Source organism: Carex rostrata, chromosome 10 (genome assembly GCF_964058835.1).
Source record: "Carex rostrata chromosome 10, lpCarRost1.2, whole genome shotgun sequence".
Taxonomy (NCBI): domain Eukaryota; kingdom Viridiplantae; phylum Streptophyta; class Magnoliopsida; order Poales; family Cyperaceae; genus Carex; species Carex rostrata.
This window is the reverse complement of record NC_135927.1, coordinates 9,807,914-9,822,223: the sequence shown is the minus strand read 5'-3', so window position 1 is coordinate 9,822,223 and position 14,310 is coordinate 9,807,914. Positions and strand designations below refer to the sequence as shown.

General features: G+C 36.8%; 1 protein-coding gene and 1 pseudogene across 2 annotated transcripts; one reads left to right on the top strand and one right to left on the bottom strand.

Moving 5' to 3' along the window:
- Positions 1–378: 378 nt before the first annotated feature.
- Positions 379–2,115, bottom strand: LOC144560275 (organic cation/carnitine transporter 2-like). Its single transcript, XM_078309440.1, has 3 exons — positions 1,521–2,115; positions 1,089–1,252; positions 379–688 (listed from the first exon to the last, which is right to left on the bottom strand). Exons 1-3 carry the CDS (start codon positions 2,046–2,048, stop codon positions 379–381), a joined length of 1,002 nt encoding a protein of 333 aa, XP_078165566.1. The 5' UTR covers positions 2,049–2,115.
- Positions 2,116–12,027: 9,912 nt separating this feature from the next.
- LOC144560274 (organic cation/carnitine transporter 3 pseudogene) lies at positions 12,028–13,767 on the top strand (annotated as a pseudogene). The gene is made up of 2 exons (XR_013513352.1): positions 12,028–13,149; positions 13,412–13,767. The product of XR_013513352.1 is annotated as an organic cation/carnitine transporter 3 pseudogene (transcript).
- Positions 13,768–14,310: the final 543 nt, after the last annotated feature.

Below are 14,310 nucleotides of genomic sequence, written 5' to 3'. Positions count from 1 at the left end.
AAATATGAGATATCTCAAGGGATGAGGACTCGTTTAAGCTTTGATAAAAATCACAGAAGATATTTGTTGAAAAGATGATCCGCTGCATGAATTTGAATTGTTATGTTTTTTTATTTCATGAATTTTATATGTGATTGTTATATGTCGTTGTCTTTTTTTTAGGATGTTACATTTTTTGATTGTTAGTGGGTTACCCACTAAGAAATATATTGATGATAAAAAAGTTTACAGTGTCATGGCAGAGTCCAAGTGGACTGCTGCTATAACGGTCTTCTATCTATATATATACAATTACTATTTACATCATATTAAATTTGAAGGAGGTCCCTTAAAAATAGATAGGTTATCCAATTGTCTAAGCCTCTACTCTTTTTCCTTCTAACCAAATAGGGTCCAGTTGTGGACATCCACTGCCACTGCATCTATCAACATATACTCTGGCATCCTCTTTTGAGAAAATGTTCTCCTATTCCGTTCCTTCCACAGTGCCCATGTGCCCGCTGCCCAGGCCACGTCCCAACGTTGCTTGTCTCTTCCTGACATGCGTTGTCGCGCCTCCCACCATACCTCTGTTGGATCATTGCCAACCATCCTTGCAAGGTTTAGTTGCGCTCTCAGTCCTCTCCAGAATCGGGAGGCGTATTCGCACGTCCACATTATATGATCTCTCGTCTCTATGGTACTATTGCTACACATTGCACACCCTTGTATTACATTATAGATATGTTTTTTTTGTTATGAATGTTATATGTTAAATTATTTTTATTTTATTTATGTTTGTCACTTTTATTTGTACCTAGTTTTAATAAAAATAGTAAAAAGATATATAATAAATTTTCGATCAAAATTATAACCTGTTAAACCCGTCTAACCCGCATAACCCGTAATAACCCGTATATAAAAAAAATAGATGGGTTGGGTTAGGTTATGGGTGGGTCAAGTAAATAATTTTTTTAACCTGATGTAATCGGATTGGATTCAAATTTTAATAAAATATCTTTGACCCGCCCGTTGTACACCCCTATCCTTTTGTCTCCAGCAAGAAAATAACAAATTACAACCCGCAGCAGCAAACCACGATGCTCAACCTTCTCCTCCCTTCGGCCACAAGGATCGGAGCTAAAGCACCTCCGAGTTGAATCGGTACTTTCACCAGTGAGACAGCTGAGTTTCTTATACAAGTCGGGAATAATTCAACGGTGTATACCAAATTCACGTTAAGTGCCACACAAACACAGAAGAAGGAGATCACCTGCATGTCATTTTTTTTTTTTTTAGATCCGTTGTTTCTATTTGTCATTGTATTTAATTAAATTTAGAATGATTAATCATATGATTTGTAATATAATTCATCATATAAACTTAATTAGAAGAATATTGAGAAAAAAAAATAGGACATAAATCTTTCCTAATTAGTTCCCTTAGGATGCATGGTTTTGGACCATTATTAGGGCTATTGTACCAATTAACTTGTCAAATAATCTATTAAGCTGCTGTAATCCAAAAATTTATATACTAACCTCAGCAGCTAACTGGACATGTGAGCTGTTTATCCCTCTGAAGACACAAATCAGGTTAGCAATTCCACAAAACATTGCGAGAGCAACAAGGGAAACTCTCCGATTTATATGTACCATAAGAAAGTAGGATGCAATGGAAGCTGGCAAGTTGACAAGTGCATTGTAAACTATGCTGAGATAAAGGTCAGGCGCAAGGCTCCCGACTAAAAGCGGCATGCCATAGAATTCCCTTCCTAGCCAGGAACTGGCCATCATGATCGTTAAAAGCTTTAACAAAGTTGATCGAGTTGTCACCAATTTTTTCATCGAGGAGACAGAAATACGTTTGGCCTTATCGGTGTGCTCTTGTGTAGAGAGCCACCTCGGTGACTCCGGTACAATGAACTGGACCAAAATGGCATAACAGAAAGCAGGAGGGCTGGTACAGAGACAAAGCATCCTCCAAGAAGACCTCCTCCCGGCATAGGCTAGAGCAGAGAGGGACAAAAAGCCGACTGTGAAAAAGACAAAGCTACATAAGTTTATCATGTCCCGCCATTTTTTTCTTGCAATCTCTAAACTTAACACCAAAGTGCATGTCCCAACTGCCGATCGCCCAAATGTCTGTTATCTCCTTTTAGTTAAGAATTATCGTACTCTTTTCTTTTCTTTGCTCTTCTTTGAAATTTTTTTTTTTTTTTTTTTTGCAACTATATATATTCTTTCATATATGGTCGCCTACTCCTGGCAAAATTCCTGGCTACGCCACTGTCCGAATCCAGACAAAAATCTCAAGATACAATAAACCCAGATATTAGGAGATAATGCTGCTAGGCCACCAGCCACAGACATAATAAGGCAAGAAAGGACAAGTAGCTTTTTCCGGCCAAGTACCGTGTCGGCTAGTGTTGTTAACAACAAACCACCAATTAGGCAACTGGCAAAGATGAAAGGACTTTGTCAGAGCAATTGAGTGACCATTCAGAGATGGTAGAGGTCTAAGGCTCGAAGCAGTTCGGCACAGCTGCTTTGGTCCATGGACACTTCTTCTGTGAAAGAGGGAGCATTATTGGGGCTTTTATCAAGTGGTAGGGTGGAGGAAGATGTAATTTTTAATTAATAGTTGCTGTTTTGGTTTCTGTTCTCCAAATAATCTCTTCAGGTTTCTGATAATAATGTGCTGCAGCCATATAGAAAAAACGCAAGACAGAGAACGTATGTCAAGCCAGCACCAAATTTTCTGATCCCAGTATCCACCATTGTGTAACACATGCTCATGCAAACTTGGATCCATTAATTAAGGGCTTAAAACCCAACAACAAATGTTCATGCATAAAATTCATGCCAACAACAAATGTTCATGCATAAAATTCATGCCAACAACAAATGAACACAGTAAAAACTAAAATGGCATGCAAACTAAGATCATGAATTGCTTGCATAGAAAATAAAGATTAACTATTTAAATTATAAAATTCATATAGAAAGATGCTGCAATAACATGTTAATTACACCGTCACGTGCCTGTTTCAAGTAAATTTTTATAAAAAAATTTGTGACGGTTAGGCCAAATAGTAAATGACAAAACACGATGACAAAATGATGGCAACTCAAATCAAACATATCTCTATCTCCCTGTATATATTTTTTAATTAAAGCGCACATGATCTTTAATTTGCTGCCAAAAGACACTTAGCTAGCTAACTAGCTGACAAAAAAAATTGTTAGAAGTGTTTGTCATATTTAAATTTAACCGAATTAACAAATATTATTGTCAGAACCTAATCACTTGTGTATATATATTTACTAATTGATATTTAATGACGTACATGAGCCATGTATAAAGGGTATATTTGGTTACTTCTTACGTTAAAATGGCTTAAATAATTACTCTTATTATTTGATAGAAATTTGTTATTCAAGTCATAAATTATTTTTGTTTAATTGAAACACATTAATAAAGCTAGAGGTGGATTATGATAGACGAAAAGATAATAATATACGAAGAAACCAAATTAATAATGTAAACATTCTTAATTCACGTGCAGTAGTTTAATTCGAAGGTTTCAATGTACCCAATCAAATTAATTAATCAGGAGAGCTTAATATTCATAATTAATCGAAAAATTACAAACTTCCAGCCCAGATTCATTTATTTCAACACATAAGACGCTCTGACAAGGATAGTTTACAAAAATTTCAGAAATTTGCCGTACCGCGCGCCTTCAGAATTAGCAAAATTTCCAAAATAGGTTCCTGGTATTGCTAACGGTATACCAGTACACCATATATTAAATTATGTGTTCTTGGACTTGACAAATGAACAGAACTTCTCCTGTAAGCTGACACCAATGTTGATTTTAGACTTCATAGCTCTGTTACCAGCTCTTATCTGAGGATACTATAGATGTTAATTCACGAGACCAGTAAATTTGAGGAATATGTTTTCAAAATATTGTCCCATTGCTGTATTGCTATTCCCACTGGTTATAAATGTAGAGAAAAACAAGGGTTTCAAAGAGAGAAAATCAAAGAGGAGATAGATCAAGTTTTTGTCGGGAAAAAAACCACATCCATTTTCTGTTTTCTGAAATTTATTTGAGTCTTTACATATTTTACAAATAAGACCCTACAAACTTTAGTTATTACAAATAACAGAAAAATAAAAGGAAATAAGAGGAATGAGTAAGGGACCCAACAAACTCCTCCTCCCGACTCATGGAGCGTGTCCTCCCACCAAACCCGCCTTCTCACAACAAACTTCAAGCTTCAATGACGGTATCGACTTTGTCAACATATCCGAACCATTCTCACTCGTGTGGATTTTCTCCAACACCAATTCCTTGCTCTCAAGCACATCACGTATCCAATGATACCTCAACTCAATGTGTTTGGAGCGAGAGTGAAACATCGGATTCTTGCTCAAGTGAATCGCACTTTGACTATCACAAAATAATACATACCTCTCTTGCCGAACATCCAACTCATGCAAGAACTTTTTCATCCAAATTAGTTCTTTGCATGCCTCCGTAATGGCTATGTACTCGGCTTCGGTAGTAGAGAGTGCAACACACTTTTGCAACTTAGATTGCCATGACACGGCTCCGTTTCCAAAACAAACCAAATAACCGGATGTAGACTTCCTCGAGTCTATGTCACCGGCCCAATCGGCATCCGTATATGCCTCCAACATTGGATTGTTTGTGCCACCAAAACAAATGCAATGTTTGCTTGTGCCCCTCAAATACCTAAGAATCCACTTAACGGCATTCCAATGCACCCTACCCGGATTAGAAAGAAAACGGCTTACCACACCAACCGCATGAGCAATATCCGGTCTCGTGCACACCATTGCATACATTAAAGAGCCTACAACCGAGGCATATGGCACATTTCTCATCTCATTCTTCTCATTTTCATCTTTAGGACAGCCATCATGAGACAATTTAAAATGATTAGCAAGAGGAGATGTTACCGGTTTACACTTGTCCATGTTGAATCTTTGAAGTACCTTCTCGATGTACTTCTCTTGTGACAACCAAAGCTTCCGATCCTTACGGTCTCTAGTGATTCTCATTCCAAGAATTTGCCTTGCAGCACCCAAGTCTTTCATGGCAAATTCATTCGCAAGCCTCTCTTTCAATGCTTTGATTTTTGTTAAATCACTTCCAAGGACCAACATGTCGTCAACATAGAGCAAGAGGATAATAAAGTCACCACTAGAATACTTCTTCACAAAAACACAATTATCGGAATTAGTTTTCTCAAATTTGTTGTCACACATAAAAGATTCAAACCTTTTGTACCAATTTCGAGGCGCTTGCTTCAAGCCATAAAGGCTCCTCCTCAACTTGCATACCAAGTGATCTTGCCCCTTCTTCTCAAAACCATCGGGTTGCTCCATGTAGAGCTCCTCCTCCAAATCACCATGGAGGAATGCGGTCTTGACATCTAGTTGCTCAATCTCCAAATTCATACTAGCGGCCAAACCAAGCACTACCCGGATTGAGGACATTTTGACCACGGGCGAAAAAATTTCTTCAAAATCAATTCCCTTCTTTTGGTCGAATCCCTTCACAACTAACCGAGCTTTGTACCTCGGTTTTGCCTCTTGACCCTCGGATTTAATCCGAAACACTCATTTGTTCTTGAGCACTTTCTTGTCTTTTGGTAACTCCACCAACTCAAAAGTGTTGTTCTCATGCAAAGATTTCATCTCATCTTGCATGGCTTCCAACCACTCACTTTTGTGCTCCGACAATATGGCTTCTTCAAAGCATTCGGGCTCACCACTATCTACAAGCAAAACAAATTCATTAGAAGAATACCTTGTAGTAGCCCGCCTATCTCGGGTTGATCTCCTCAATTCTTGCACTTGAGGAGTCTCACTTGAAGAGGTTTCGATTTGAGAGTCATTCTCCTCCTCTTGAAGGTCATTTGTTTCGGTTGATTGGGTTATGTTTGGTTGAGTTGTTTGGGTATTTTGGTTGTTGTTTGAAATAAGAGTTAGATCAACAAAGTTTCTTGAAAAAAATTTCGTCTTGTCGAGGTTTCCGACATTCTCAATGTTTTCTTGCTCAAAGAACACCACATCTCGACTTCTCACTAACTTCTTTTCAATAGGATCCCACAACCTATACCCGAATTCACCATTTCCATAACCCAAAAAAATACACTCTTTGGTCTTGCTATCAAGCTTTGACCTTTCATCCTTGGGTATGTGCACAAAGGCCCTACAACCGAATACTTTAAGATAATCATAGGATATGTCTTTACCTTTCCAAACCCTTTCCGGTACATCACTGTCTAACGCATGTGAAGGAGAACGATTAATCAAGTGCACCGCGGTGTTCAAGGCTTCACCCCAAAAACCTTTTGAAAGTTTAGAATGAGAGAGCATACATCGAATTCTCTCACAAATGGTGCGGTTCATCCTTTCGGCTATGCCATTTTGTTGTGGAGTTTTGGGTACGGATCTCTCAAGTTTAATACCATTGGTCTTGCAAAATGTCTTAAAGGGACCACGGTATTCTCCTCCATTATCCGACCGGACACATTTCAACTTATTTCCGGTTTCTCTTTCAACCTCCACAACCCATTGCTTGAACACATCCAACACTTGATCCTTTGTTTTAAGGGAATATGCCCATAATTTTCTAGAGTGGTCATCCACAAAGGTCACAAAATAGAGAGCGCCACCAATGGTTCTATCTCCCATTGAACAAAGATCGGTATGCACCAAATCCAACAAATCCGGTTTCTTGCTTGTGAGATTTCTTTTGAAGGCTACACGATGTTGTTTGCCCGCTAAACAATGTGTGCAAGAAGTGAGAGAGGTGTCATCACAAGACACATAATTTTTCTTGGAAAGAATCTCAATGCCTTTTTCACTCATGTGACCCAACCGCAAGTGCCACAAATCGGTTGAGTTACATTCCGAGACATTCACCTCACCACACACCTTTACTTGAGTCACATAAAGCGAACCGGATTTGGAACCACGAGCAACAACTAAATGTCCTCTCAATAATTTCCATCTTCCTCCAAAGAAGCAACTTTGGTACCCATCATCATCAAGGACACCAACCGAAATTAAGTGAAGCCTCATATCCGGCACATGCCGAACATCCTTGAGAACAAGCTTGCATCCCAAACTAGTCTCCACACATACATCTCCAATTCCGGAGATTTTACAAACTCCGTTATTCCCCATTCTTACAACACCATAATTACCCTTCTTGTAGGAAGTAAACAAGTCACATCTAGATGTGACATGAAATGAGGCCGCGGAGTCCACTACCCAAGTGGAGTCTTGACTAGTGAAATTTACAAAACCTTCATCACAAGTAATGAATACTTCTCCATCGGAAGCAATGGCGGTGGTATGCACCTTCTCATCATCACCGCCTTTACCCCTAGATTGATCTCTCTTAAGACCATCATTCTTGGCTTTCAATTTCCGACACTCATTCTTCATATGACCGGGCTTCTTGCAATAATAACAAATAATTCCCTTTCTAGACTTTGACCTCTTCTTTGACTTATCCCGCTTGTCATCATAATGAGAGTTTCTATGAGTACTTCTACCCCGATTTTCGGTAACAAGAGCCGAAGACTCACTAGTGATCCCTAACTCCTTACGCCTCAACTCCTCATTGAGCATGCTATCTTTTACCATGGCTAGGGTCACAACACCATCCGGTGCCGAGTTACTCAAAGACACCACCAAAGTTTCCCAACTATCGGGTAGAGAACTCAACAAAATTAAGGCTTGTAACTCTTCATCCAAAACCATTTTCATGGTAGACAAACGGTTTACACAATCTTGAAACCGACTCAAATGATCCGACACCGAAGACCCTTCTTGATATTTCATATTAACCAACTTTCTAATATAAAATGCCTTATTTTGAGCTGTCCTGCGCTCATACAAACCCTCAAGTTTCTCCCACAAAATTTTAGCCTCGGTTTCGGTTGAAATATGGTGATACACGGAATCATCAACCCATTGTCTAATTATGGCAATTGTCTTTCGATTAGAAATTTTCCAAGTCGCATCGGAGGTACTATCGGGTTTTGTACCCGTAAGGGGTTCATAAGCATCCTTACAATACAACAAATCCTCCATACGAGACTTCCAAATAGAATAGTTGGATGAAGTAAGTTTGATCATAGTACCACTATTACTCTCCTCCATTTAAAAAAAATTTAGATCACCGCTAAACCGAGACTTTGATGCACCAAATACTAAAAAATTATGATTAAATAATTCTTACAGCAATCAATGCATAATTAACCAAAGGGATCTTGGTTCACCCACGCGGTCTACAGAGAAGACACCCAAAATCGCAGCTCACCGTGGAACAAAGGAGAGCAGCGAACCAGAAACGAAATCACTGTTCACTGTAGCTCGCGGATCACTGTAGCACGCTGAAAGCAAAACGAAATCAGAAAACAGAAGCACCAGGATTCTCTATGCTCTGATACCAGTTGTAGAGAAAAACAAGGGTTTCAAAGAGAGAAAATCAAAGAGGAGATAGATCAAGTTTTTGTCGGGAAAAAAGCCACATCCATTTTCTGTTTTCTGAAATTTATTTGAGTCTTTACATATTTTACAAATAAGACCCTACAAACTTTAGTTATTACAAATAACAGAAAAATAAAAGGAAATAAGAGGAATGAGTAAGGGACCCAACAATAAATAAGCAGCATAATGGATCTCTAAGAATCTAATATGAGGAGCCTGACTGGCAGACCCAATTAAGTTCCCAAAATATTCTGTCTGTTTATAATAAATAAACACTAATCTTCTTGATCATATTGAACATCACAGAGATTATTCAGCAGATGCATCATCGGTGTTCTTGACCAATAAAAGAAATCCGTACACTCGATAAGCTGGTACCGAGTCTGTTCTCTATTTTGGATTTTTTTTTTTTTTTTGAAATTTTTTTTTTGGTCTAGCCCTGATTTTCATTGATCATTTTGAAGTTACAAGGGTGTTGTAACTATAAAGTAGGAAAACAATGTTGCTCAAGACATTTGAGCTTAAAACAAAATAAAGGAAAAAATAGAAATACTAAAAAGGAAATGAAGAACAACAGAATAACAGTGATAAAGAAATAACAGTACAGAAAAATTGAAATTAATTAAAGTCCTAATCACATCCTATTCTTCTTAAGCGCCCTTTAGTGAACTGTATCTCCATTGTGTCTCCACCTGCATAGCAAGTCCGAGTAGGTTGCAAGATTTTTCTCCAAAAATCCTGGTGCAACGAAGATGACACGGGGTACATGTATATATTAGTTGCTTTCTGTTATTTGATTTGGGAGATTTGGTTATTTGCTCCTTGGAGAATCCTCATTTTCTTCTCTGTAATGCTTGGTTAACTCTCGATTGTTTGTACTTTGCAGAACTTGATTTTTGGTAATATTTCTATCTATGTGCTAAATTAGTAGTCTAAAATTTTATGGTTTCATCTACAATTGAGATGAAGAACTTGGAGAAGAATATTCATCTACAGTTGAGATGGCTGACCTATCTGTTTCTTGGGAGAGAAGTTGTTTGTTTGTGTTCTTTTTTTCTTATAAGGATTAGTTCACAACAAAAATGAATTGCAATATTTTCTCAAAAAAAAAAAAAAAAAAAAAAACTGAATTGCAATAGGTAGAGTCAATCTATTAGTTCCATAGATAAGTACCTTTCTTCGAAATTCTTACTAGTAAGCTAAAAGAAAAATCTAATGAGAAATAATTTTAGCCAATAGTTGATATTTATCTCTGTTGGTGATTTTGGAAAGTTGAATACATTTAATCTTTGTGTCTGGTAAGAATTTCATGCTCAAAACAATAATAAATTATTTAGATAAAATTGAAATTTTGTAAGGTTCATGATGTAATTGTTTTCTCACACATCTTATCAGTCCCTTTCTAGTGGATTTCATTCTCTTTTCTTTCTTAAGCTAACTTTTTCACATATTTGCATAATAAAAGGTTGGCTTGTCTTTGATGTCTCATAGTACTCATGTATTTCCTTATAATTTTCTTCTTCTAGTTTTAATTAAAAAAAAAGTATATTAGATCAGTCTAGAGTTCATGATACTTCTATTCTGCTATTCATTTCTCATTTGGATTTAATGTCATAATTAATACTAAAGTCTAATTGCATGTTCTACTGTATTTCTTCCTGTTGTTTTCTTAGTTTGATATGTCCTCTGGTAATGTCATTAGAACGGTTAATGGAGCCATTTTGAATAGAGAATAGAACACTTGTCACATTAGAACCTAATAAAATGAATGTTATAAGGAACTCTTTGTAAATAGTTACGTATTGTGCTTGTCAGTACCGTAAACCTAGTCTGTTTTCATAAAAATTATATTGACACTTTGCTTGAACGAAAAAGCATAAAAACCATACTCCAGTACTGGCCAAACCGGGCTAAACGAGTAATTGATATATTCTAGACACATATTAATGATGTTAAAATATTAAAACATATCAGTTTTGGTCAAACATGCACCAACTATCAACAATTACATTTAATTAAAATAAATAAACAAGCGTGTACATTTAATTAAAACAAAGTGTGAGAAAATTAACAGTGAAAAACATTTGACAACGACCTGACCTACAGTATTTGTTTGCAGAAATAATTAGTCTAATATATTTCTAACCGAATTCAAGATTTTAGCTCTTCCAAAACAGAATCAATATCTTTGTTTCCATATTATCCAACAAAAGACACCTAGCTTAATTAGCTAGGGCCAATATAATAGTTGTTTGATACACAATCTGTAAGGATTCCACTAACGACTGAAGATCAGTCCAATATTTCCAATCAGTATAAATAATCGACAATGACCTAATCAAAACCAAACTTATTTACTGTACAAATAATGAGATGAATAAGTGGTCTATTGTTTCATCTTCCACCACAAAATTACCAACCCCTCTTTATTAGAAAATTTTACTCAATTTTTTTTTTTTTAATGTTGCAATAGCAACATAAAAACTTTAATTTTATGAGGAACTTCTAATTGCCAGCATCTTTTGGATCATGTATATGGATGCCCCTAACACCTTGTTTGGATGGAGTAAATGAAGGAAGGGGAGGTGAAGGATAGAGAGAAATGGAATGGAAAAAAAAAAAAAAAATTATCATATTTAACATTTTCGTGTTTAATTTGATAATTAATGAGAAAAAATAAGTTTAACTTTCATTTCGGTCTTATTTCTTATTTGGGTGATTAAAATTTAGAAGGTTAATGAAAAATTCGGCAACTGTTGTAGGATTGTGACAAAAAACTTGTATAAGAATTATACATGTAAGATATAGAATTGAGTGTTTGTGTTATTTTCTTTAAAAATATTTGCAACACAATTTATTTTCATCCGTTACACCTCAAATTGAAATGGAAACCGATTTTATTGATTACAATGATACAACATTAAACCTTTCACCTCCTGTATCTTTTACCTCCAACATAATTTTGTCAACCAAACACGATTCGATGAAAATTTTTCTTTTCTTTCCATTCCCTCCCTTCCTCTACTCTCCATCCAAACAAGGTGTAAGTGCATAATGATTCAGAACTACACTTCCCTTGTGGTCGCCATCGCCAAACTATTTTGTACAGTTGGTTAATAAGCAAAACAGCAAATTATTGCAGCAACTTTCTATATTAATTTTCTAAAATAAATAGTTTATTTTTATTTTGTATGCGACGCAATCAATGAATGATATTAGACGAATCTATTATTTGTTTTATTTTATTTAATACACGATTAGAGTACGAAAAAAAATAGATTGAGTCAATGTCATTGATTTTTTTATACACGAAGATTTTCTGTTGGGTTTCAAACCCTTAATTAACCGACCCAATTTTGCATGAGCATGTGCTACACTTTGGGAGGATCACCCAGGAAATTTTGCATGTGTTTCACTTGCTTTATATGGCTGTGGCACATTATTATCAGAAACTTGAAGAGATTATTTGGAGAACAGAAACCAAAACAGCATATAATAAAAATGACTTCATCCTCAACCCTGCCACTTGATAAAGATCCGACGAATTCAATCTCCTTCACCGAAGAAGCGCCCATCGACCGAAGCGGCCCTACCGAACTGCTTCGACCTCTCCTCGTGGCATGTGCATGGGCTTTTGATGCACAACAATCCTTCATCAGCGTCTTTGCCGATGCCGAACCAACTTGGCGTTGCCTGAAATCCACCGATCAAATCTGCCAAGCATCTTCCAACCCATGTGACCTTCGCCCGGATTCATGGACTTGGGTCACACCACCGCACTCCTCAACCATCTCTGAATGGTCACTCAATTGCTCTGGAAAAGTCCTTTCCTCTTTGCCCGCTTCTTCTTTCTTTGCCGGTTGCCTAGTTGGTGGTTTGTTGTTATCAACACTAGCCGATTCGGTACTTGGCCGGAAAATGCTACTTGTTCTTTCTTGCCTTATTATGTCTGTGGCTGGTGGCCTAGCATCACTATCTCCTAATATCTGGGTTTACTGTATCTTGAGGTTTTTGTCTGGAATCGGACGATCGGCAGTGGGGACATGCTCTTTTGTCTTATGTTTAGAGATGTCACGAAAGAAGTGGCGAGCCATGTTAAACTTGTCTGGTGTTTTCTTCTTCACAATCGGTTTTCTGTCCCTCTCAGCTCTAGCCTATGCCGGGAGGAGGTCTTCTTGGAGGATGCTTTACCTCTGGGCCTGTGTTCCTGCTTTCTTTTATGCTATTTTAATCCACTTCATTGTGCCGGAGTCTCCGAGGTGGCTCTCTACGCAAGAGAACAACAATAAGGCCAAACGTATTTCCGATGCCTTCTCCTCGATGAAAAAATTGGTGACAACTCGATCAACTTTGTTGAAGCTTTTAGCGATCATGATGGCTGGCTCCGGGATGGGGATGGTATTCTATGGCATGCCTCTTTTAGTCGGGAGCCTTTCGCCCAACCTTTATCTCAGCATAGTTTACAATGCACTTGTCAACTTTTTAGCATGTGTCGCAGCCTACTTCCTTTTGGTACACATAAATCGGAGGATTTCCCTTGTTGCTCTCACAATATTTTGTGGAATTGCTAGCCTGCTTTGTGTCTTCAGAGGGATCAATTCAAATGTCCAGTTAGCTGCTGAGGTTAGTATATCAATTTTTGGAGTACAGAAGCTTAATAAATTATTTGACAAGTTAATTGATATAATAACCCTAATGTCCCAAAACCATCCGAGAGAAAGAAAGATTCTCCTAATTATGTACTATTTTTCTGAAAATGATCTACTAATTAATTGTATATGATGAGTTCTGTCATAAATTTATGATTAATCATCTAAAATTTAATTACATGACATATAGATGATACAACAAATCTAAAAGAAATAAAAATATATCATATATGCAGGTGATCTCCTACTTCTGTGTTTCTGCGGCGCTCAACGTGACAATGACATACAGTGTCGAATTATTCCCGACTTGTGTAAGAAACTCAGCTGTCTCACTGGTGAGACAACCGATTATTCTCGGAGGTGCTTTAGCCCCCATCCTCGTGGCCGAAGGGAGGAGAAGGTCGAGATTTTTGTCTTTTGGAGTGTTCAGTATTGTGATTTGCTTCTGCGGATTGTTTGTTATTTTCTTGCCTGAGACAAAAGGAAAAGACCTTACTGACAATATTGAAGAAGAAAATCAGAATGTGAATTCCAGTATTACTCAATAGATTTGGAGATCTTAATTATATATGTAGTCAAGTACATAATTACATATTTACTGAAGTTATTTTAAGCTGAAAGAGGCTGTCATCTATTATTTTACTGTTAAAGGAATAAAGACTCCTTTATCTTCAACAAGTTTTCTTGCGTCATTTAATTAATTGTGCTTATGTCATGAGATATATTACTTTTTAATTATACATCTATAACTCGCACTGAGAGCCCATTTGAATTGTACGTATGAGACGAAAAAAAATGCTCCACAAAATATTAAGCAAAAACTGTTTCAATGTAATTTCGGAGTTTCGCACTCTTACCTGTACATGTAATAAGACATCATCAATGGTTTTTGTACATGTAATAAGACATCATCAATGGTTTTTGTAAATAACTGTCATTATCATGTCAGAATTTTCAAGGATAGCCTTTAATCTAGTGATAAAGACAATATCCTTTACGTAGGAGATCACAAATTTGAAATTTGGATAAAGAAACTTTTTATAAATATTAAATAGTTTGATGGATCTCAAACCTTTAATTACTTAAATAAAAAAGACAATTAATCCGAAAATATATTGTTTGGTCATGGTCAAGA